The sequence below is a fragment of the Carcharodon carcharias genome, chromosome 26, assembly GCF_017639515.1.
Source record: "Carcharodon carcharias isolate sCarCar2 chromosome 26, sCarCar2.pri, whole genome shotgun sequence".
Lineage (NCBI taxonomy): Eukaryota > Metazoa > Chordata > Chondrichthyes > Lamniformes > Lamnidae > Carcharodon > Carcharodon carcharias.
The window spans coordinates 43587605-43613047 of record NC_054492.1 but is presented as its reverse complement, the minus strand read 5'-3'; the positions used below and the strand labels follow the sequence as shown (position 1 = coordinate 43613047).

Here is a 25443-nt window from a genome sequence, read left to right as displayed (position 1 = left end):
CGGACATGGAATGAATCGCATCTGGTTCTCGCCCCCTGCAGCAAGATGCAATACAACCACAACCCCCCGAGCACAATCACGATCCAATCTCTAAGAGCATTTCTAAATGGTGCCGGCTGCAGGAATGACCACGGTCAGTCTCTCCTCCTCTTATAACCATTCATTGTCCTCCCTCTTCCCCCCTCCTGGCGAATGTTGGCCTGATGCTCTCAGCGCTTCGCCTCACAGCAGCTACTCTACAGTCAAAATGAGATGCAGAACGATCATTTCGAATAGCAAACAACACCCCCCAACCCCCCCCCCCAAAAAAAAGCGGCCGATCGCGTTACTGATAAAATAACAGGTCGAAGTGAAATGTTAAAATCTGTACCTTGGTGAAAAGCTCCGATGCTGCCATTCTGGTGTGGGGCGAGTCTGCGGCTGCAAAACGGTCCGGAGCAGCCCCCGGGACACCGGCTGGAAAGGGAATGGGAATAGGAATGGGGTGGGGGGGGGAAGGGGGTGAATGAACGTCAGCAGCAACAAGATAAAGGCTTTCCAGGGGGTGGGGGGTGGGGGGGGTTAAAAAAAAGACAATACAGCTCTCACTTCACTACACCCAACACTTCCCTGCACCACCACCACCCCCAAAAAAATAAATCTCAGCCCAAGGTACCGCACGCCATGTTACCTGTGTTACTGAAATGCTACCCGGCTGTGCATTCTGGGTACAAAGGCAGATAAGACCGAAAGATGCTTTCCTGCGAAAAGGAAACCTCCCCCCCCCTCCCTCCCCAGAATCAGTGCTCAGTGCGCCTCCCGCTGGCAGCAGCGAGTCACACAGACAAGTGTCAGAGAGCTGCCCTGGAAAGACAGCGCCACCGCAAGGCTCATAGGCGGGCCAACCTCGCCCCCCCCCCCCCCCCCCCCCCCCAGCATCACATCCCAACCAACAGGCAAGACATAGAGGAGACACCAGAACACACACGCACAGAATTGGTCAGCAGCCACCCACCCTCTCTCAAAAACCACACACACACACAAAAAAAAACAGGCTCAGTTTCCTGTGTGCGCAACGTCTGGTCAGGAAACGTGTTTGTACAAAATTCTGCACTCGAAACCACTTCGACTCCACCCAAAGCGTTTGCAGAGGGTTGACACATGTTAAGGCGGTTGAAGTTTGTTCTGGGAGTTTTTATTTTTTTAAAAATATCTCACGTCCCCCTCTTGTTCGCATGTAATTGACAATTTTTTTTTAAAAAATGAGCTGGGATATTGAAAGGAACTCATCTTCGTTCAGAACTTGGCTTCAGGAATTTCTCCAAATTAAATGTTTTCCAGAACGGATGGTTTGATTTGGGATGTGTATCTCCAGAAAGGGGGTCACTCAATCTCCACAAAACTGCAGGAACCAACGACATCATTTATTAAACCCTTTGCAGTTTTTTTTTAAATTTCCAAATACAAGATTAATAAGTTAACCAATGGCAACAGACGTTAGCACACTGCTGATAATCTTTTAAATCTTTCAAATAGCACACTGCTGATTGCCATTGTGAGATTGGAACTCTTGATACTCTTTTGAGTAAACCTGTTTCCATCTGTTTCAGATGAAGTTACATTGTTTCATAGTTTGCCATTGTAAGATTTGAACTCTTGATCTTGAGGTTACAAGCCCAGTACCATAACCACTTGGCTATTTAGGCCAAGCACACTGCTGATCTCAGACTCATTAGCTGACCTGGTAAATTGTTTGGCCAAATTAATTTGCCAAACAATAGTAATAATCAATTATTTGTTGCAATTATGTTTATAACGTAATTAAACAACTGAAACCTATTAATTAACGTGTGACAATTGGCCGAAATAGAAACTCGGAAGATGAATTTGCATTGCAAATTTAGTGCCGGTTTTGCCTACCCCACTTATGTGAAACCTAATGTAACAACATCAGATATTAAAACCTAGACTCGTTTGGTCAGATCCTGTTACTTCATTCAGGTTGCAATGACCAGAAGTGACGCAAGAAGGAAAATACACAGGGAGTTGTTAGGTTCTGGAATTCACTACCTTAAGAAAATGATGGAAGGGATTCAGTAATAACTTGCTGAAGAGAATTGGATAAATACTTGAAAGGGGTCTGGGGAATGGGTCTAGATGGTCAGCCCTTTCAGGGAGTCCGTTTATGCACGATGAGCTGAATGACCTTCTTCCATGGTAGACTGCTTTGTACTGACGCTTCTATTCTGGAAATGTGCCCCAGAGAAGAGTTCACATTCAACAAGTTTATCATTGTTGTGAAGCTGAAACCACTGTATATTCAATTAAATTGTTAATCAGGTGCCATGTTCATGAACTGACTCCAAATGGGAGCAAGACTGTTTCCTCCAGGGAACCTAAACAAGCTCCATGTTAGGTATAAATGCCAGGTTGCTTTTACACAGTAAGGCTCATAGGCGGGCCAACCTGTATTGCTGCAAACTCAAATTCTTTGTACCGAGACTACTATAGTGCTGTGAATGTACCTGGAGAGGGTGATAAACTGACAGAAAATGAATGAAAAGGACTGAATAAGGGACTGTCTCATATAGCAAGGGTCATACTGCTAGAGGACCAGGTCAAAAGGATGAGGTAAAAACTAAAACTGACCGCAGTGTGGACAATGTCTAGAGTTAGATTAACACAATGAGCCTGAAATTGACCAGAGACGCACTGAGCGCATTACACTCACATTGGGATATCTAATGGTAGGAACAGTGTAAGTTGACAGCAGAGTAGGAGGCTATTCAGTGTCAGGAAAGTATAATAATGCTATTGGAGTTTATTGTAAAATAGTGGTATATGTGTCTGTGCGAGACTTAATTGGATTCAAAGCAGCTGGTCTGAAGGTGTTGATGTATTTAGAAATTAAGTTAGGTTTGTAATGTTGGGGAAAGTTTAGAATGTAAGGTATAAAAGAACATTTGCATTTTTAATTAAACCAGACTAGATTGTTTTCAAAGGGGAGGTGAAATGTGTCACCTATCCAGGTGAAGGTCAGAAACAGCGTGTTTATTTTTCCCAAAGATTACTGGTAAAAATACTATGATAAATTTTCATGATCAGGGAGGTAAAGTCCAAAGACATAGTGAAACAATAGGAATTTGTATTCAAAAGGGAAAATATATATAAAGGAGAGAAGGCTATGTGTAAAAGCAGGTATTTTAGGATGTAACAAGTGTGAAAAGCCTTCAGCATCTATATCTCAAGCTGCAGTCTACAACGAACTGAAGTTAAGAAAACTCACTTTGAATTGGATTGTTCAGGGTATCATGTTTCTTTGCCTGGGTCTTTTAAAATCTGTGTCTTACTGTTATCTTAATGGAGGTGTAACTCGGAGACAGATTAGTTAGGGGATTTCGAAGTTATTATAGTAGTACTTTGTAGACATATGTAGACTCATAGACATTTACAACACAGACTATTCATCCCATCATGTTCATGCCTGTCAACAAAAATCTGACCACACTAATCCCATGTTCCAGTGCTTGGCCCAGAACTCTGCAGCCTATGATAATGCAAGTGAATATCTAATTATGTGTTTTTGTATAAATTTATTGATATAAGTACGTGATTAAAATCATTTCTCTCATTAATAAATGTTTCATCTAATTTTATAAAAACCTATAAGGCTTGTTGGTCTTATTACTACTGAATTCAAAGCCCACATCTCAAAACATACATTGCAAAAATAGTTATGGCAATTGTCTCAAGTTTCCCTCTGGGATTTGAACTCTGTATTTACCATTGCCTGTGCTATAACATCAGTCAATCGTCCGTATTAGTTTTTGCAAGAGTAATCCAATGTTAACCCACTCTCCTCATAGTTCTGCTCTCTGTACTTCACGTTTATCTCCTCTTCCTTTTAAAAATACAATGACCTTTGTCTCAACTGTACCCTATGATACTGCATTCATTGTTCTAACAATTGTGTAACCACTTCCCCATTACCAATTTTAAATTAATGACACCTCATTGACAAATCCCTAAGCAGTGGAAAGTCTTTTCCTATTTACTGAATCAAAACCCTTCACAATGGAAGGATTGTGAACTGTAAGGATGGTGTTAAAATTCAAAAGGATGTAGGTGGAATGGACTGACAGGCGAGAGATGAAATTTAATGCTAAGAAATGTGATTATTCATTTTGGTAAGAGAAAGGTGCAAAAAAGGGTACAATTCTAAAAGGGGTATAGGAGCAGAGGAACCTAGCAATATATGTGCACAAATTATTGAAGGTGGCAGAATGGGTGGAGAGAGCAGTTCATAAAGCCAAATGTCTTCTAAGCTTTACTAATAGGGATAAAGAGTACAAAAGCAAGGATCTTATGATAAACCAATATAAAACAATGATTCAGCCTCAGCTGGAGTATTGTATCCAGTTCTGGACACCACATTTTAGGAAGAATGTGAAGGCATTAGAGAGTGTGTATAAAAGATTTGAGAATGGTTCCAGGGATCATGAACTTCAGTTACACGAATAGATTGCAGAAGCTGGGGCTGTTCTCCATAAAGAGGAAGTTGAGAGGGGATTTGACGAAGGGTTTAAAATCATGAGTGGTCTGGACAGAGTCAATAGGGAGAAACTGTTCCTATTGGTGGAAGGAACAAAAACCAAATTTAAGCTGATTGGCAAAAAAAAAACAATGGCTCCATGAGGAAAAACAATGCAGCAAGTAGTTAAGATCTGGAGTACACTAGAAATGTTTATCACTTGCAAATGTATTGGAAGCAGATTCAATCGTGGCTTTCAAACAAGAATTGTATAGTTACCTGAAGAGAACACATTTGCAGGGCTTCAGGGAAAAGACAAGGGAATAGGACTAAGAGTTGCTCTTGCAGCGTTGGCAGACACAAAAGGCTCCTTCTGAATTGTAACTATTCTGTAAATCTATGGTAAGATCTCCATCAAACCTTCTCTTGCCCTTTTCCATACCAGTGGAAAGTTGGTTTCTGAACTTATTTGAAATGTAAAATATAAAAACAAAATCATTCATGAGTGTATATGTGCAAACTTGTTTAGTATGTGTAGGTGTTCGTTTACAACTAGACCATCTTATTTCAAACAATCTGTACAATGTAGTCCAAATTAGCTGATGAGGTGGCTCTTGTTCAGCCTGTATTATTTGGTATGAAGTTGCTGAGCAGGCAGTTTACTTCCAAAACTCAATTGCTAATCAGACCACCCATTAGTGCTTCAATCCAAGTCCACATGGATGGAAATACAAAAACAAGATGCACATCAATTACTGAATCACCAATGTCAACTGGGGTTAGTGTGATCAGCAGGCAAATACACCTTGTGCAAGGTCACTGACCTGAAATGTTAACTCTGCTTCTCTCTCCACAGATGCTGCCAAGCCAGAGTATTTTCAGCATTTTGTGTTTCATTTTTAAATATACCTTACACTGGGCTTAACGAGAATGAGAAAGAAAGGATACTGCAGATTGCATTTATTAGTACCTAAAATGACTGCTGCCATTAGTAGATTCGCAGCACTTATCAACGTGGCATTGAATGGAGCCCTGAGCAGTCTTTCCCAATTGGCAAATGAAGGACTATAAAAACACTAATACCGCACATTGAAATAAGCTCTTTATTCAAAATTAGCTGCTAAGTTCTGGTCTCAATGAAATGTTTTGTATCAGCTGGTTAGTTCAAATGTTGGACCAGATGACTTGCACTGCATTACCAAATATTTTGATTGCTTATGGTAATCATTGATGTTCACTGAAATAAATTCCAATGAAAATTCTGATTTAAAATCATGTAATTTGAGAAACAGAAGTATAAAGAACTGATCTTTATTTTGCACTATACATACTCCAGCCTGCCAGTCTCTAACGCAGAAATGAAAACCAGTTGGTGAAATCTGTAAAGAAGTCACATATCCCACATTTCCTCTGACCTTTATGTCTGGACATTTAGCGAAAGTTCAATTTAATATGCTTTGATAACTTTCCAGCTGTAATTTTAATATTTGAACTTCCAGTTACTTTACACTAGTATTTTGTCAGTGTACAGGATTTCATAGCCTACATGACATTTGTCATGCTGTAACTTCAACACATGATAATCGCTTCAATTGTAGATTGCATTTCAATATTTTAGATTAAATGAAACCTTTTGCATTTTATACCCAGAATCAATGTTTATAGAATATTAGGTTACTAAGTGTGAGTTTCAGCTGGAGATTTTTAATATAAATGTGGATAATTTAGAGTGTAAGTTACTGATCATTTAACATGCTATTGCAAAATGCAATCCCAGCATTGATCCTTGTGGAACGCTTCTTCCCAACTTTTGCTAATCTTCAGTAACCACTCTCAACTCCCAATGGTTTCTGTTTTGTAGCCATTTGAACCCGATCAAGAAGTCTCATAGTTAAGTACCAACTTGCCTTTATTCTAAACCTGAGAATATACTTTTCCAGGGATAACCACATGCCGATCAGAATTGGGATCCCTAGCTACTGACATTGATCTGTATTGGAAAATAGAAGCTGCTCTCCTCCCTCTTTCCAAGTGGCAAAGATCTTTTCATTGTCTTGAAAATTCAGATACTAATACCTAATTTGATCCAATATTGTTTAAGATTTCACCTATGTTGAGTTCCAACTAGGGATATTGTATCCAAATGTTATTCTTCCTTGCCTGTTTCTTGGTATAGACAAGGGCTTTTCCTGTAGTCTGCTGGTATCTCAAATAGAAACACCGCAATTCCCAAAATTGACCTGGAATCATCAGCATAGGACAGCTTGTACAAAACTAGTTATGCAAGCACTCCCTCCAGCTCTGAATGGACGTTTCAGAAACCAAACAGTGTGTAGCTGAAAGGCTGAAAGCATGCTATGTTATGCAAAGCCACTAATTTATACCCATCTTTTTATTTTAACTTGGTTAAAAAAGTAACCATCTTGTGATGTAGAAGAGATACCAAGAAGTTTGTTGAGTGAGAGGTATTAAGTACTAATTAGAAGAGTTGTACTGTTTCAGTATTAAATATTTATCAGACCTCAAACTTTTGTCCGATTACCCAATCGTAAGCAGATTACCTTTGATTAAGAACAGAAAGCAATTAAATTTAGGTTATAATGAACATTCTTAAAGAAACTGGAAGTGATCCAGTTGAAGTTCAAGATTACAACAGTGACGGTCCTTCAAGATCTGTTCTGATGAAAAGTCATGACTCAAATTGTTAATTGTTTCTCTCTCCACTGATGCAGGCAGACCTGCTGAGTATTTCCAGCATTTTGATTTTATTTTTGCTTCAAAAGCACTAATTGGTTATAAAGCACTTTGGACATCATGAAAAACTCCATATAAATGCAAGTTTTTCTTTCATAACTGAACTGGTAAAATTCATCCGTGCAAATAGACGATTGGGATTTCAAATACCAGATGAAGAAGGAAGAAAACTAGGAGCAGTGAGAGTCAGGTAGCACTTACCTCAAAAGGGCAATGGTTGCAAATTTAACACAGGGAAAGGTTCCTAAAGCAGATGTTGAAAGTTCCTCCTGAATTCCCAAAGCCTGTCCACCATCGACAAGGCACAAATCAGGAGTGAAACAACTATATACGGATGCGGGGAATGATGAAAGAATGAGATTAATCAATGAAAAAGGGGCTTCCCCATTTCCGAAAAATTATGCTCCAATGCCAAGAGGTACTTTCCTGGCATGTTGATGCATTAGGTTCCTGCTAATCCTAAAATGCACTTAAATTATGAAGAAAAAGGCCAGAATAAAAACATTGGAAATTCAAACATTTGTCTCTTTCTGGAACTGAGGGAACATGGTATATTCAGCCTAAAACACGAGGCATCTAAACAAGCTCCTTAATGTCACGAAATTGGATCACCTATCTGACGTTAAAATTGGATTACTCGCCACACATTAAGGATAAGACTATTATCTTTATAATACTCCAAATGAGGGAATAAATCCCAAAGGGATGTAGGCTCCTTTAAAAGCTTTTGCTTAAAGTAGCTGTCACATCTACATGATAATCTATTGTATAGCTGTGGGACAGATATAGTCCCATTTCTTGGCTCGAGGGAGTCAGCCTGCAGGGTGGACTGCACTTTCCTGGAGGAAATCAATTTTGAAAAGTACTGCTCAGAAGAACAAAACAGTACTGTTCGTAGAACATATGCAATTTATATAAAATTTAAGTCATATTTACAATTGAGTGGAAAAGATATAACTAATATTTCAAGTTTTGAATTTTATTGTAATATACAACATACTCCCAACCTATCAAGTCAGCTAATCTTACTGCTTCATCACATCATCGAATCAGTGCAACCACTTGACCAGCCAATAAAAGATGATGCCTTTTTTGCCTTTGGTGGTTAATAATTTGGAATTAACTAATTCAATTGCTACCCTAAATGTGAGCACAATCTAGATTAGTTGTAGATTTATATAGGAATTGACCAATTTGGCACAACTGTAGACAAATCAAATGAATGCAATTGGCAAATGCCAGCACAAGTCTATAATGATGATATTCACATACGTATTGAACAGACAGATTATCGGGACACTCAAGTATGGTGAATTATTACAAATGATAACTTGGATGTTTGAAAGCAAGATTTCAATTGAGAAGTAACAAGTCTCACCATAACGCCCCCATCCGACAGCATTGTCAGCCAACCATAATGTGATAGCTGAACTTTCCCTATGATGTTTGGAGGACTTGAAGCACACTGTCATAAAGCACAGGAACTTCAACAGTGCAGAGATTTCAACTGATTCTTGATGCTCAAAATTTGGATAAGATTTGTAGTAATCAATTAATTACAAATAACTTCTCAGTGCTTAAGGCAGCCATTAGCACATATTGTCCAAAACTATTTTATTTACAAAAAAAATGGCACAAAGTGACTGCACAGTCTATGCTCATGCACATTTCAATCACCTTGGATATACAACAGCCCTAACCTATCAATCTTTAATCAATACCATTCAGAACTGCTACAGGCACCGTAATTAATTGAAATACATCCAGGAGGGCTATATCACAATGGACAAATATTGTCCAATTAACAAACATTTAAATAGGTTTAAAGCTCTTAAGTTTCTCAGGATTAGATGAGGAATGGGCAGCTATCCTGGTTTTCAAACATGCTATTTCCATTTTAGTGTTAACATCCACAAGGATTGTTAATTGCAATATTGAGATCAGCATTATATAACATGGAAAAAGAGAAACAATCAGAGACTTACCTAATTCAATCAAGACTTTAAACTAGCTTTACACTAATTTATGGGAAACTGGAATCCATAAAAATGTAAAATATTTAATGGGACTGCATCTACATGAAGTTACTATATGTACATTTGTGCCTCAGCATTGTATTCGACTACTTCCTACTTTTAACATCAAAGTCCTAGTCATCAGTGCATGGTTTCTAGTTTATGAAATCTCAGGCTGGTCTTCAGTCTGTGTTTAAAGGACTTTCTTGCAGCAACAGCTTGCCACTGTATTATCTGCTAAGCTGTCAGTCATGATGTAATGGTTCAAGGAAAAAAAGCTAAAACACAGGAATCAATAGCAAGAAAGAGGAATGACAAGAATTTTATGCATTCTTCGTGAGGTCTCAGACAGCCAGTTTGCTAGCAACAAGAGAAGGTTTTCTCTGAGGCAGATCTTGTGGAGTAGGAATGTGTTCCCCAGTCACTTGGTTCTTGTCTGCTCCACTGTTTGGCAGTTGCTTGTTCTTGATTTTAGCTTTAGCCATATTGTAATCTCCTGAATCAAAGTACTTTGGCTGCAACACAAAAAAATAATTCACACTTAAGCAATCATTCAATTTTAAAACTTGATCATAATTATTGTTAGGTTTAGCTTTTGATAGTCAATTTGGAGAGCTGCACCAGCAATTTCGCCATCAGATTAGGCATTACAAAACACCTTTTTGAAATTGGTGTTTACAAACAGGACGTCAATTAAAACACTAATTCCTGCCACTGACTGGAAAGGCACAAGGAGCAGTTGTGCACTCACAATCGACCCACACTATGGCCACCAGCAGATATGCAACTGATCCTGATGTCTTTCCCTTTGGTGGCAGCAGCATCAATGGTGCAAGAGCAGCTGCAGAGCGTCAATTCCCATTTCGGATTCCTGCTTCATTATTGGGGATAACGTTGTTGCATCACAAATAAACCTGCAATCATCATTTCCATGTTTTGAGAGAAAGACAAAAAAATTACACAACCCTTTTAATGTATTGAAACTACACCCATCAAATTACTACTTCTGAAGACAAGTGGAAAGGAAGGAACTGGACATCTTGAACTAGAAACAGTTTAGTTGCTCGTGTGAAGATTAGCACCACAAATATGAATTTAGAGAGAAGTGATCCAAATAGAATCCCTTTAGACTAAGTTGAGCAATAGCAAAGGATCATAGGACATAATTGCATTATAGATCAAATATAGAGAGGAGAGAGAGGGCAAAAGCTTTTAGCTAAATTAGTTGCAATTTATATTACCCAAACAAATTGGGAAAGGCAAAGTGGTTGATCATGAATGGAAATTGTGTTTGCATGAGTGCTGCATTGTTTTGTGCCCCACCAACCCAGTCATAATATTACTACTGTAAGGAAAGCAACATTGGTTGCCCTCAGTCTGGATAATGAATCTCAGCAAATAGGGGAGCACTTGGGAGAGAACTGACTGCAACATGATTAGGTCAGTAGAAGGAAAGATTTGAAAGCAAAGAACTTACTGGGTACAAAAAAAAAAATACAAAAGCGATCTTGTCCAGGTTAAAATGGAGGAAAATACTTGAAAACAAAAACAGAGGTCAACAGGGGAACATTTACATTGGAGATGGAGGAGTACCTATCAAATGCATCCAGTAAGGAGCATATAGTAAGCTGGGGATCCATGGATGGAAGGAGCAACTAAAACAAAATTTTAAAAAGTTAAAAGTATTGATGATAGGGCACACAAAGATCAATACCCAAATATTAAAGCTCTAAAAAGGCAGCTGAGGGGAAAATTAGTGAAAACGAATCCAATCAAAAAATATACTATTTGAACACAATAACACTAAGAACCGTCAAAAATCAGGTAACGAGGTGGTGAAGGAGGCAAGTTTTGATGTTAAATGAGGAAATGATAAAAAAATACTTCAGCTCCGTTTTCAGGAGGTGGATGTAGAGCAGTTAGTGCAGGTTAGGCAAAGACAAAAAAAAGTTATTCAAATATAAACAGAAGATGAACAATTTGCATCCAAGGAAACTAGGGAAGAGAGGCTCTGACTATTTTCCAAAATTCTTGGGAAAGAAAAATTGCGCCAGAGAATTCGTGGGTAGCAAATCTAACACCCCAATTCAAGAGAAATATGGTGACAATCACAAGCCAAATAATCTTGCTTCTGTTGGAAAACTGGAGTAAAATAAGATTAAGTTACTGAGTACATTGCTAATCAGGTCATTCTGTAGTTCTGAGCATCCCATAAGATAAGAGAAATGGAAAATATGCAAGTGTAAATTCACTAGGATCACCAGAGATGACTTAATTCTTGAATGATCAGAAAAGCAAGGGTTTCAATTTCTCCTTCCCAACCAGGAGAAGCATAAGAGGTGGCAGAGATCTTTAAGGTGAGTGAAGGCAAGGTGATGAGTGATGTATTGTTTTCGAAGTCGACAAATATTAAATGAGAATGCACAAATTCAAGTTAGCTACAAAATATATTTAAAGCGATCAAAATATGGACCATAGCAAGAGTCCATAAACATTATTAGCAACATTAGTCAATTGCTTAGAAAGAGGAGGAATATCAACAGGTATTTTCCCTGGTTCAGATAATTTTTAACATAATTTTCCCACAGTCAAAATGTTAGAGCCAGGGCCATTAGCTCACCGGGATGAACCAATTTAGCAGTCCTCAAGAATAGAGGTGTAGGTTACAGGAATTAGTCTTTTCAAGATTGTTTTAACACAATGGCCTTGCAGCAAATAAGTGAGTAATTTTGCTGAAAATTGCCCAACACCAGTAGACAGTAAACCAAGCAAAATTCTGGTAGCCCAAAAGGCTCCATAGCCTTCAGCCTCAAATTCTGGCATGAGCATTGACTGTACGTGGTGTTACAACACAGTGAGATAGACCAGCATCAGCAGAATTCAATCCCAACTGAGAAACCAGAGTTATACTGCTGCATTTAGCAACCTTCAGAGAATCTCACTGCATGTGTACTTACATGCCTGCAGTGTTGTGCTGCCCAGCCACCTAATGTTGAAGATCAGGAAACAAACTATTGTGAAAAGAGAGACATGCTGTTTGATGCTTGTAGTCATTAGAACAGACACAAGAATACCAAGTCCAAACGAAATACACTTGCTAGAAACTACGTATATTAATATGTGGCACCCTGTCCTCCCCAAGCATAAAGAACATGTGTACACATTGCATCTTTTTAGAATTAAACAAAAGAATGGGAACAATAGCTCCTTGGTGCATTCTCCAGGGCAATGCCTCAACCACATCAGAGCTGACTGGTCAACCAAACAACACCCTTTCTCACACAGTATTAAATGTTGCTTCATTTGAAATTGGTATTCTTGCACCTGTTCTGAAGAGTGCAAGACGAAAAGCTTCTAAAGGATGTATCTCTTTACAGCAATAGTCAAGTTCTGTACTACCATTATAAAAGCGCTCAGAGAGAACATCACAATACTGAAGCAATTAATGTGCCTTTGCAGTGAGCTGATATTATACCAAAGAGTCACCAAATATAGGTTTTTAAAAAAACTTGTAGGAAGCAAAGGACTACAGAATTTAGAAAGCAAAAATATCAGATATGTCACAACTATCACTATTAAAATGCTGAAAGAAAACAAGAATGCAGCAACTTATATACAGGGCTAAGCAGAGTTCCTTGTGAAACCCTAGTGATTTCTCTTTCAGAAGAACAAAAGATTCAAGTTCTCAAATTTAGTTGAACAGATTTCCACTTTGATAAATTGTTTAGTATGTTCTCAACTTATTTAAATAACCATATGGCGTTAAAGACATTCATATCTGATGTGATTAAAATGCTATAATGGGTATACATGCAGCAGTATTATATAAAAATATGTAGATAAATATGTAATGGATTTTTATATATAAAAATCTAACATCCAGAGATCAAAATCTGAAAGCACCCACAAGGTTCACAGATGTCATAAAATTACTTCTCTCAAAACTTACATCCTTCTGTAGACGTTTCCTCAAAAACTCTGACCCACCAGGTTTCTGTCCCAATTTTGGATATTTCAACTTCAGTTTTGCTTCCTCAGCCTTTTCAGGACTGATTACAGTGTCATCCATTTCCTGAAAAGCAAACAGGATAGGAAAGTTCAGCCGACAATATTTAGTTCAAACACCATTTGATCATACTCTTATTGTAATTTACTGAAATCACTGCGTCTCTTCAACGCAAACTTGCAGTATATCTTAATCACCATTTATATGTTGCATACTATCAGCAATTAAAATATACATGTTAGGGATCCGAGAACTATTCCTGTTGAATTATGAATTCCATTTGACAAAATGCTCTCAGACGGAGAAAACACAAAAATAACTGCAATTCAGCGGTTAAGATGTTCAGCCCCAAACTGAATGAATTAAAAGATCTGATGAATCAAACTCTGGACTTAGTTTTGCTTCAGGGTGAGAAAGGAAGCAAGTACATTTGTAAAATATTCCTCTATTTTCCTCTTCTCTCACTGACTGTGCACCATCTGATTCTACGTCCATTACCAAGACATCAGGTTTTAGAAAGTTCACTATATAACTTCATATTCTTCTACTTCATGTAACTATTTGTCAGGGGACTGGTTAGCTCAGCTGGCATGTGGATCAGATTAGTGCTAACAACACAGGGGTCAATCCCGAGGTAGACCAGGTGCCTGCCTTCTCTTTGCCATGCCCCATAATAAAAATCACAGAATCATTGCAGTGTAGGAGGCCATTCAGCCCATCTTGTCTGCACTGGCTCTCCCCATAACACATTCATCCTTTTCAGATAACAGTCTAATTCCCTGTTGAATAGTTCGTTTGATCCTGCCTGCACCATACACTCAGGTGGAGCATTCCAGAACTTAACCAACTGCTGTGTGAAAAAAGTTTGCTCATATCACTTTGGCTTCTTTTGCCAATTATTTTAAATCTCATGGCATAAAGCCATGGATCAGCGACCCTTGAACTGAGGACGCTAACAAGAGGAGAGGAGAAAACCATCAGTAAACTGGTCTCATTTTCCTCCACATGAGCTGGAGGAAGACAGGGAGCTTCCTTATTCTGGTCAGTGCTGCATGTTGCCGGCAAAACTAGGTCAGATTGCAGATAGATGGAAACAAGCAGTCTTGTTAAGAATACCCACATCTAAAGTGGCAGCGGCTATACTTAGTACTAGCTTGAAGTTTCACTTTTAAAGGTGGTGGTACATTCAGCAACAGTTGAAGCAAGCTGTTCATTTCAATGTTACCAAACTGATCTTCAGGTGTTTACAGAAGTATAGAAAAACATGTTATGATGTTCCACGGATCAAAAGTTATTGTTTTATTTACACAACCGTATTAAGATCAGGGAATAGGAACACAGGTTGAAATGTAATTGAAAATGTATATAGAAAGAGCCCAACTTGAAATGCCATTTAAATATATTATATTTTACAAAGCTAACCTTCCTACAAGTGGCCCCAAGTATCAAATTTTAATTAATACAGTACAATGTAAATCTGGCTATGAAAACAGATTAGGGGTTAAAAGGTATTTACTCAGACTGGCAGAAGGTAGGAAAGCATTTTACAGGGATTGATGCTGAGGCCACTGTACCAGTTACATAATTGCAGTTCTGATTTGAGGCCAAATCTATATAAACGTACTTTGATTTGAAGCCAAATTGATGTCAAATTTCAGAGGTGACATCAAATCGGGAGGGGAGTGTAACTATTACCGAGAAGGATTGCTGAAGTTTCCAATTCTGTTTGCTTTTCAGGAAATGGATGATACTATAAACAGCCCTGAAAAGGCCGAGAAAGCAAAATACAAGACAAAAACTTGAAAATGGCCATGTAAATGACAAAGTGATATCAATATAAATGAGTGTGAGGTAGCATTTTGGCTGGGACATAAAGAGGCCGTCTTCTCCTGGAAGATAATGGTTTAATTCTTTTTGGAGACAATAAGAGAGGACAAAATGAATTGGCACTTCGAAAATATGGGTCAATAAATGAAGTCAAACTGGGTTTGTTAACGGCAAATCGTGTTTGACTAACTTGGGAATTCTTTGATGAAGTAAGTATGGTGAGGGTAGTGTTGTTTGCATATATGGAGTTCAAACGGCATTTGGTATAGTACAGTGTCTGGTTCTGCAGCATCATGGTTATGTTACTGACTAGTAATCCAGAGGCCTGAACTAATGATCCAGAGATGAGTTCAAATTCCACTGGTGAATTTAAATTCAGTTAATTAAAAATCTGGAATGAGAAGCAAGCAGAAGTAATAGTGACCATGAAACTACTGGATTGCCATAAAAAGCCCACCTGGTTCACTAATGTCCTTGAGGGCTGGAAATCTGCCATCCTTACCCGGCCTGGCCAGTATATGACTCCAGATACACACAACATTGTTGACCCTTAACTGCCTGAAATGGCATCAAAACCACCACTACATATTTCACCACATAAACCGTGAACATTCAAGTCGGCAGCTCAGCACCAGCTTCAATGACAATAAATACTGCCCTTGCCAGCGACGTCTACATCCCATGAAAGAAAAAAAGACTTGTTAGCAATATTTAAACCCAAGGGATTAAAGGGGCAGCAGCTGCATAGTTACCAAACTGGCCAAGGGACAGAAAGCAAAGAGTAATGGTCTTCTCAGAATGGATGCAAGTGTGCAGTTGTGTCCCCCCAGGGATCAGTGTTGGGATCAAGTTTGCACATAAAACATGGAACTGTGGTAAACCGTGAGGAAGAGAGAATGACTTCAGAAAGACAAGGAGTGGAGTTTAATGCTCTCCCATGGTGAGTTTTGTGGGGGGTGGGGCATTTAATCAGACCAAGAGGGTGTTGGATGGGACCCCCACTGCCCAGATTAATTCCATGGCAGGTAGGCCAGTGAACAGCCTTCCTGCCCTGCTTTCAATTGAGGCCCTTATTTCTGCAATTAATGCCCACTTAAGGGCCTCATCCTGCCATGCAGGAAGCCCAAAAAAGCTCCCAATAGGGATCCCTCGTTCAAAGGTACACAATGCTTGATCGAGGGGCGGTGCATCAGAAGGGAGAGGGTTGGGGAAGACCACTGAGAGCCAATCCCCACCCTTGCTGCCAACACCCCATCCCTGCAATCCACCACCACCACTCACCTGCGCCTGAGTCTATCAGCGATTCAGAGGAAGGTCTGCCACTGCCCAGTTAAGTACTGGTACTTAATTCAGTGGGCCTTGCTGCCTCCATTTAACTCTGCCCAAGCAGACCAGTGAACTGATCAGATAACTGGCAGATGAAATTTAACAAAGAAGTGTGAAGTGATTCATTTTGGTTGGAAGGATGAGGAGGCAATATAAATGAAATGGTACAATTTTAAAGAGCGAGTACAGGAACAAAGACCTGGGGAAAAGTTCAGAAGCCTCTTAAAGAGGCAGAGTGTCCAAAAGCAAGGAAGTTATTTTAAACTTTTTTCAAGCACTGGTTAGATTCCAGCTGGAATATTGCATATATTCTCCACTTTAGGAAGGATGCCAAACATTGAAGGGGAGATTTACTAGAATGGTACCAGGAATGAAAGACTTCAGTTACTTGGACAGGTTAGAGAAACTGGGGATGTACTCCTTATGATGGGCAAGGAGAAGAGATTTGAAAGAGTGTTCAACATCATGAAGCATTTTCATGAGTAAAATAAGAAACTGTTTCCAATGGCAGGAGGGTCAGTAATCAGGACGCAGGTATAAGGGAACTCAAAAGAATCAGAGGCAACATGAGGCCAAATTATAACTGTCCTTTTTCAACATAAATTCTCAACGTGGGCAAAACCAGTAAGGCTAGTATTTATTACCCATCTCTAGCTGCCTTCAAGACGGCACAGGTGAGCCTGCTTCAACTGTTGAAAGTCCATGCAGCTCCATATGATTACATAGGGAGTTCCAGGATTTTGACTCAGCAAAATGAAAAACTGACCGGGTATGTCCAGGACAAATCTTACCCAGCCAATTATTGCCCCATCAGTCTACTCTGGATCATCAGCAAAGTGATGGAAGAGGTTCTCGACAGCGCTATCAAGCGACAATTTACTAAGAAACAACCTGCTCACTGACACTCAGCTCCTGACCTCATTACAGCCCTAGTCCAAACATGGACAAAAGAGCTGAACTCAACAGGTGAGGTGAGACTGACTGCTCTGACATCAAGGAGCCCTAGCAAAACTGGAGTCAATGGGAATCAGGGGACAAACTCTCCACTGGTTGGAGTCATACCTAGCACAAAGGAAGATGGTTGTGGTTGTTGGAGGTCAATCATCTCAGTTCCAGGACATCACTGCAGGAGTTCCTCAGGGTAGTGTCCTAGGCCCAACCACTTTCAGTTGCTTCATCAATGACCCTCCTTCCATCATAAGGTCAGAAGTGTGGATGTTCACTGATGATTGCACAATGTTTAGCACCATTCGCGGCTCCTCAGATACTGAAGCAGCTCACGTCCATATGCAGCAAGACCTGGACAACATTCAGGCTTGGGCCAAGTGGCAAGTAACATGCATGTCACACAAGTGCCAGGCAATGGCCATCTCCAACATAAGAGAATCCATCCAACGATCACTCTTTAACATTCAATGGCATTACCAGTGCTGAATCCCTCACCATCAACACCCTGGGGGGTTATGATTGACCAGAAACTGAACTGGACCATCCATTTAATTACTGTGACTACCAGAGCAGGTTGGAGGTTGGGAATTCTGCAGTAAGTAACTCACTTCCTGACTCCCCAGAGCCTGTCCACCATCAACAAGGCACAAGTCAGGAATGCGATGGAATACTCTTCACTTGCCTGGATGAGTGCAGCTCCATCAAACAGTCAAGAAGTTCAACACCATCCCGGACAAAGCAGTCCGCTTGATTGGTACATCATGCACCACCTGCAACATCCACTCCCACTGCCACCAATGCATGGGGTGGCAACACTGTGTACCATCTACAAGATGCACCGTAGCAACTCACCAAGGCTTCTTAGACAGCACCTTCCAAACCCCCAACCCCTACCACCTAGGAGGACAAGGACAGCAGATGCATGGGGACACCACCTGTCCAAGCCACACGCCCCCCCGACTTGGAAATATAACACAGTTCCTTCACTGTCACTGGGTCAAAATCCAGGACCTCCCTCCCAAACCACACTGTGGATGGACTTACACCACGTGAACTGCAGCAGTTCAAGAAGGCAGCTTCCCACCACCTTCTCATGGGCAATTAGGGATGGGCAATAAAAATGCTGGCCTAGCCAACGACACACTCGCCCCATGAAAGAATAAAAAAACATATTGCAGCCACTATGCACTGGTGGTAGGGCTGCTTTGACCTATATGGTATCAAACCTCAAGGCTCTGGAGCTACAGCCATTCCAGCAAGAGTACCCCTAAACACAACGACCTATGCTTTAAGTGGTGGAAAAGCTTTGGAGTTAACTCTTTTGAGTCAACCGAATAAACTAAATTAACATAATCAGGGACAAAATAATAGCAGCCCCCAAACTAGGGAAACTGCAAAAACAAAGACAAAATTTAAAGTAAAGTTACAGACATTAAACCAAAATGTGATTAGGAGGTTCAATAAACAGCCCTGTCTCTGCGGTGCCCACCGAGCATGGAAGACCTTGACGGTGCCGGCAGACACCACGTGCTCCCTCGTCAGGGACACTTGGCCGCGAACACAGCCGTGGAAGAGGGGCAGACAGACTGGTCGGATGACCCCCTCGATCGCCCCCTGCCTGGGCCTGTTAAAGGCCAACTTGACCAAGCACAGGAGCAGGTTCTCCTCCCTCCCCGTCCCCCTCTGCATCGGGCGCCCGTAGATCAGGAACGTGGGACTGAAGTGCAAACAAAAGATCAATAAAATGTTTTTTAAATAACAGAACAGCGAGTGCAGCCTACAACACCCTATATATACACATGGTTCATGGACTCCACAAGGCCACAAAAGACGCAGGTATCTTGGGAGTCCGTGAACCCATACATCCACCCAATTAATTAAATAGTAACCCACCCACCGGGCATTGGCAGCAGGGAATCTAGCAATAGTAATGCCTTTGCATGACAAGCTGTGTAGTTATGGTCTCTAATTGGAGATGGTCATTGCCTGGCACCTGTGCAGGACAAATATTACTTGCCACTTATTAGCCCAAGCCCAAATTCCTTGATTGACTGCTTCATCCTCTGAGGAATTGCAAATAGAGTCGAACACTAATTATCAGCCAACAGCCCCACCTCTGACCTAATGATGGAGGGAATATCATTGAAGAAGCAGCTGATGTTAATGGCACTGGGACACTGTCCCAGAGTGTCATGCAGCAAAATTCTGAAGCTGAGATGATTGGCTTACAACCACAACTATCTTCCTTTGTGCCTGGTATGACACCAGTCTCTGGAGACATGTCCCCTTATGACCATAACTTCAGTTTTGCTAGGGCTCCTTGATGTCATACTGAGTCATCTCAACAATTCAGATCATCATGCTTGGATCAAGGATGTATTAAGGTCTGGGGCACAGGGGCTCTGGCAGAAACAAAAAGCACTAATGAGCAGGTTATTGGGGAATAACAACCACTAGATAGCACTGTTTGACGACTCCTTCTAACATTTTACTAATGATTGGGGGGAGAAGTAGGCTGATGGGGGAGCAGCTAGTTTAATTTGTCCTGTCCTTTACAAGTGATCTAAAAAATACATCATAAATCTTGAATTACTAGCCAAGGAGATGGTAAAATAGCAGTACCCAATAAAAATCCATATGCTTCTGCAGTAAAGGCACCTATAATAGAACACATGGTTGGGCACATTGCATATAGTATCAATGCATCAGCAAAATCAGGATCTAAAGTCAGCTCAGTCCACAAGAGTAAATTAAAAAAAAAAACACACAGACAATTGGACACGTATGCAAACCTGCATGTTGATCCTTCCAGTTGGGGATTGGGTCTATTGTGCCGCAGGAGATGGAGGCAGCAGCACAATAGCAATATCCTGATCAGATGGCCAGTGTTAGCCATGGTTAGTGGCAGCAGCACTGGGACCACGGTGCACAGGCACGTGGGGGAGGGGCACTCTCTCAGGGGGCACGTCAGCTGCAATTTATTATGTGGTTGGGGAGGTGAAGCTGGAAACTCAGCCCTGGCCACAGGGAGGGAGGGAGGGAGGGACTGGTCACTCCGCCCCCCCCCCCCCCCACCCACCCACCCCGCCAATCCCAGAGGAGTTGCAGTGGGCAGCTGGTGCAATGCTGGCCTCTGATGCAGCATTAATCAGCCAGGGCCAGGACCCTGACCCCTCTCTCCTCCCCCAGGGTCAGTCACCCCCGCGGCCCCAGAGCCGGCGCTTCCTCCCCGCCCCCCACCCCCACCCCCACCCCCTTCCTTCCCCTCCTCCCCCAACATCAGGCAACAGCTGCCCTCGGATTCGGCGTAAAGGCTTTGGAAAAGCGGCGGGCCTGCCTGCCCGCCCTCCCTCTTCCTCCCTCCTTTCCCGCCGCCGCCGCCGCCGCCGCCTCCTACCTGCCGCTCTTCAGCCGACGGCTCCTGGGACCGCCTCACCGCCTCGTTTCTCGATGACATCGCCGCCAGCCTCAGAGAGCGTGAATAACCAGGTCTCTTGAGCGAGGCCGTATCCCTCCGCACACTGCCGTCTGCGCACGCGCACTCATTCATCCCGCCCACGTTTATAACGTCATCCAGTTCCAGAAAATACCCAGCTTTTTTTAAACGAACATGAAAATATGTTTTCAGATCATGTACCTCCCGCTTGAAGACGTAAATGGTTATTGTTTTTTTCGCATTAACCTTTTATTCTCTTGGGCAAAGACCGCCTGGTGACGTCATGCATATTGCATTCTGGGAGTTGTAGTTTCCTACCCCTCCCCCTCAAGAAACAACCAGAAATATTTAGCAGATCAGACAGGATCAGAGTTAATGTTTCAAGGCGCTGATCTTTCATCTGATCTGGAAAAAGTTAGAGATGCAACAGGTTTTAAGCAGTACAGAGACAAGGAAAAGGGGAAGGATCAAAAGGGAATGTCTGTGATAGGGTGGAATACAGGAGAGATTAAAGAACAAAGTAGGTGGTGCAAGGCAAAAATATATAGGAATGTGACAAATAAAGAAGCAAATAGATGGATCTGGGGCTGCAAATGTGAAAGGCGGAATCATCACCAACAGCCGGGGTGACCAACTATCAGGGAAAAAAATTAAGGGACACTTTGTTGTGGGGGACCATACAAGTGGGTGTAGGGTTGCTGGCTAACCTGTTAAAGCAGAGGGTGATGCTTGGAGCCTCTGCAAAAGAGCAGGGAGGTGGGTGGGTGATGCTGGTGATTCTGTCAGACACAGGCATCTCGGAGCAGTACGAACACACACTTGTTGACCGTGCGTGTGTGAAATGTAAAGGTCTCGTGCCAAGTAAAACAGCACCCTGGCATCGTACAACCCGCAACATGAGACAATTGCCTCAATTTCGGCACGATCCCATAAAATCCAGGATGGTTGGTCACTCTATCAACAGCAAAAAACACGGGGCAGAAGTTATGACCTGTTGAATTCAATGTTCAACCCAGAAGGCTGCAAAGTACCTAATCAAAAGACGAGTTGCTGTTCCTTGAGCTTTACACTGAGCCTTCATTGGAGTGGTACATGAAGCCAAGGATGGAGATGTCAGAGTTGGAGTGGGGCTGAGAATTACAATTATGGGTACCTGTAAGTTCGGGGTCGAGCTTGCAGGTGGAACAAAGGTGATTGCTCTCCCTGGTGAAGAGGAGCCACATCATGAGCAGTGAATATATATATGTTAAGTTGAAAGAAGTACAAATAAATTACGGACATCACTGCTTCACTTGGAAGGAATGTTTGGGGCCCTGGATGGTGAGAAAGGAGGAGATAAAGGGTAGCTGTTTGCATCTCCTATGCTTTCATGGGGAGGTGGCAGGGAAAGGGGGGGTTTGTTTGGGTGATGGAGGAGTGTACCAGGTTGTCATGAAGTGGCCTTTCCCTCTGTAACACCTTGATCACTCCACAATCAGCCCCAGCAACAAGCGCAGGGGATGCAACACCTGACCTTTTACCCCCTTCATTCTCAGTGTCCTGGGCCCTGAACACTCTTTGCAGGTGAAACAGAATTTTAATCATAGTTCCTTCAATTTGTTATACTGTACTTACTGCTCTCCAATGAGGTCTCCTCTACACTAGGGAGACCAAATGCAGATTGGGTAGATTGGGTGACTGCATTGATGAACAATTCCATGTTGTCCGCAAGCATGACCTGAACTTCCAGTGTCCTGTGTAGGGAATTCCCCTTTTCCCTCAGAGACCCTCCCCACACTCAAGTTCAAGTGACACCAGATTCATGAGTGTATGACTTTAACAGAATGACCAACAAGACAAGTTTCTTCTGATAATTCACAATTGTTTTATTGAATCACCCACAACTGCACAGTTTAAAACAACCTATTCTCAGTACCCAACACAAAATCACCTCGACTCAGTTAAAACTTACAAAAATACAGGGAAAACATCATGCCCTCTCCTGAAATCTTAAAAACCCCTCAGACCAATATCACTACAATTTGGTTGAGACTTACAATCCCCAACATGGCTGGTCTGTCTGTCTGTTGACTGTGGGCCTGAGTCAAGGTGACCAAACTCGACGCTTCTTTCAACTATAGCCCAAAATCTCAGATCTGCTGTTGTTTTATAATAATTTAACTCAGACATGTCAAACCATATTTCCTGTTGTTCCAATGTCCATTTAGTTGATTCCACGCAAAGTCCAGTCAAATGTCATCAGCTCCTGCTGGTTGAAACAATACAGGAGTTTCCATGGAAGATGTATCCAGACAAATATTATCAGTTCTCATTGTATGAGCAATTCTCCTGCTGTTTGAAATGGCACGGTGACAGCACAGTAACAGCACCTGGCTCCAAAGTTAATGAGGATTTGAATGACCCTGTTCCAGTTCTATTGTCTGTGGTGGTTGACTAATTCCTTGAGTGTGTTGTATTGATGATATGTCCTTTGTGCCATTCTATTGGGTAATCAGGCTTCTTGATTGCATTAGTCAATGTACAAACCCTTTTGATGAGGCACTGTGTTTTCACTAAATGTCCGAATTAACCCCTTGCTGCCCAACCCTGTACTGCAGCTTATCTTTTTGAAATTTATAGTTCCAATCATGAAGTCAGCAGATAGATGGGAACACTACCACCTGGAAGTTCCACTCCAAGTCACTCACTGTCCTTACTTGGAAACATGTCACCGTTCCTTCACTGTCGCTGGGTCAAAATCCTTCCTAACAGCACTGTGGGTGTACCTACACACATGGACTGCAGCGGTTCAAGAAGGCAGCTCATCACCACCTTCTCAAGGGCAATTAGGTATGGGCAATAAACGCTGGCCCAGCAATGCCTACATCCTGCGAATGAAAAAAAAACTTGTCCGTGGGTTTGAAATTATGTTCCATAAATTTCCCAGTTGGAGGGGTTTCGATTCTACACCCTTCATTTTAATTCTCAGTCCCACTCCCACTTTGACCTCCCTGTCTTTACTCCTACCGTATTCCAATGAAGTTCAAGTAAAAGCAAAATACTGCGGATGCTGGAAATCTGAAATTAAAACAGAAAATTCTGTAAATACTCAGCAGGTCTGGCAGCAACTGTGGAGAGATAAACAGCAATGTTTCTCTCTCCACAAAAGCTGCCTGACCTGCTGAGTGTTTACAGAATTTTCTGTTTTAATTTCAAATTTCCAGCATCCGCAGCATTTCGCTTTTACTTGAACTTTATTTCAGAAGTTCAAAGCAAGTTTGAGGAACAGCACCTCATCTATTGATTAGGCACTTACATCCTTCCAGACTTACTGAGATCAACAATATCAGATCATAACCTCTGCCTCCACTTTCTCAAATGGCAGCTGCTGGTGATGATTCTATTCAATCTATTTACTTCTCTTCTCGGCTCCTCTATTAGTGCTTGCCTCTTACCATCTCCCTTTGCCTTGCACCCTCATGCCTGTTGTAGTATGATCTCTCCTACCTTCCACTCTATCCCAGGCATTCTCTTTTGTTCTTCCTTTCCTCCCCCTTTCTCTGCCTAGGTATTTGCTTCGAATCTTTTCAATATGCCACATTTTTCTTTTCCGATGAAACGTCATCACCTAAAACATAAACTGTTTCCCTCTTCACCTTTGTTGCGGAACCAACTGAGTTTTTCCAGCATTTTCTGGTTTTGCTTCAGATTTCCAGAATCTATAGTATTTTGTTTTTGCTCCATCTCTCAATATCAGGCTTACATCTACTTTTGGGAAATTTCATACTCACATCACATTTTTGCCCATGACAATGTTATTAAAAAAGGATATATTCTTACATGGTGGAAATGTGTTCAAGGTGGCTTTGAATAACGTAAACAACATTTTGCAAGTAATTGCCTGTATGACATCCAGGACTGGATTAGCTAAAATTTCCTCCAACTAGATACTTGGAAGACCTAAAACACCAACTCCATCTCTCTCCCTGGCAAATGTTTGATGCTGAACCAGATTGTTCACAACATTGATGTCATACTTGACCCAGAGATAAATGTCCAACCACACATCCACACCATCACTAAGACTGTCTATTTCTACCTCCATAACATTACCCAATGCTATCTCTGCTTCAGTTCAACTTCTGAAACCCTCATCCATGCCTTTGCCACCTCTAGACTTGACTATTCCAACACAGTGCTGGCCAGCATCCCATGTTATATCCTCCATAAACTTGAGTTCATCCAAAACTCTGCTGTATTTATCCTAGCTCTCACCACGTCTATTTTACCCATCACTTCTATGCTCATTGACTTAATTTTGGCTCCTGATTAAGCAATACCTTGATTTTAAAAATTCTCATCCTTGTTTTCAAATTCCTCCATGGCCTTGCCACTCTCTATCTCTAATCTTTTCCAATCCCACATCTCTCCAAAATTATCTGCGTTCCTCCAATTCTGATCCCTTGAGCATCCTCAATTTTAATTGCTCTACCAATGCCATCTGTGCCTTCAGCTCCTTGGCTCTGGAATTCTATTTCCAAACCTCTTCACCTCGCCTACATCCTTTGAGATGCTTCTTAAAAGCCCCTCTTTGACCAAGCTTTTGGTCATTAGCTCTAATATCTTCGTAAGTAGCTCAATA

The 25443-nt window shown here is 41.4% G+C and overlaps 2 protein-coding genes across 14 annotated transcripts in view; both read right to left on the bottom strand.

The window, feature by feature from the left end:
- The window catches only part of myo5aa (myosin VAa), a 203624-nt gene extending 203135 nt beyond the window's left edge, over positions 1-489 (bottom strand). For all 13 annotated transcript variants that reach the window (XM_041174847.1, XM_041174850.1, XM_041174851.1 and 10 more), the window contains exon 1: positions 371-489. In XM_041174847.1, coding sequence (XP_041030781.1) covers positions 371-397 — 27 coding nt within the window. In that variant the 5' untranslated portion in view covers positions 398-489. The remainder of the gene's footprint in view (positions 1-370) is intronic.
- Positions 490-8222: 7733 nt separating this feature from the next.
- Positions 8223-20919, bottom strand: arpp19a (cAMP-regulated phosphoprotein 19a). The gene is made up of 3 exons (XM_041175353.1): positions 20784-20919; positions 13229-13351; positions 8223-9794 (listed from the first exon to the last, which is right to left on the bottom strand). Exons 1-3 carry the CDS (start codon positions 20841-20843, stop codon positions 9624-9626), a joined length of 354 nt encoding a protein of 117 aa, XP_041031287.1. The 5' UTR covers positions 20844-20919; the 3' UTR covers positions 8223-9623.
- Positions 20920-25443: the final 4524 nt, after the last annotated feature.

Excerpts from the sequence above, each read along its gene's own strand:
- arpp19a (XM_041175353.1), bottom strand. The coding sequence starts at position 20,843 with ATGTCATCGAGAAACGAGGCGGTGAGGCGGTCCCAGGAGCCGTCGGCT. Across the intron at positions 13,352-20,783 it reads CGTCGGCTGAAGAGCGGCAG|GAAATGGATGACACTGTAAT; the intron begins GTAGGAGGCGGC and ends TTTGCTTTTCAG. Across the intron at positions 9,795-13,228 it reads GGAAACGTCTACAGAAGGAT|CCAAAGTACTTTGATTCAGG; the intron begins GTAAGTTTTGAG and ends TTTGTGTTGCAG.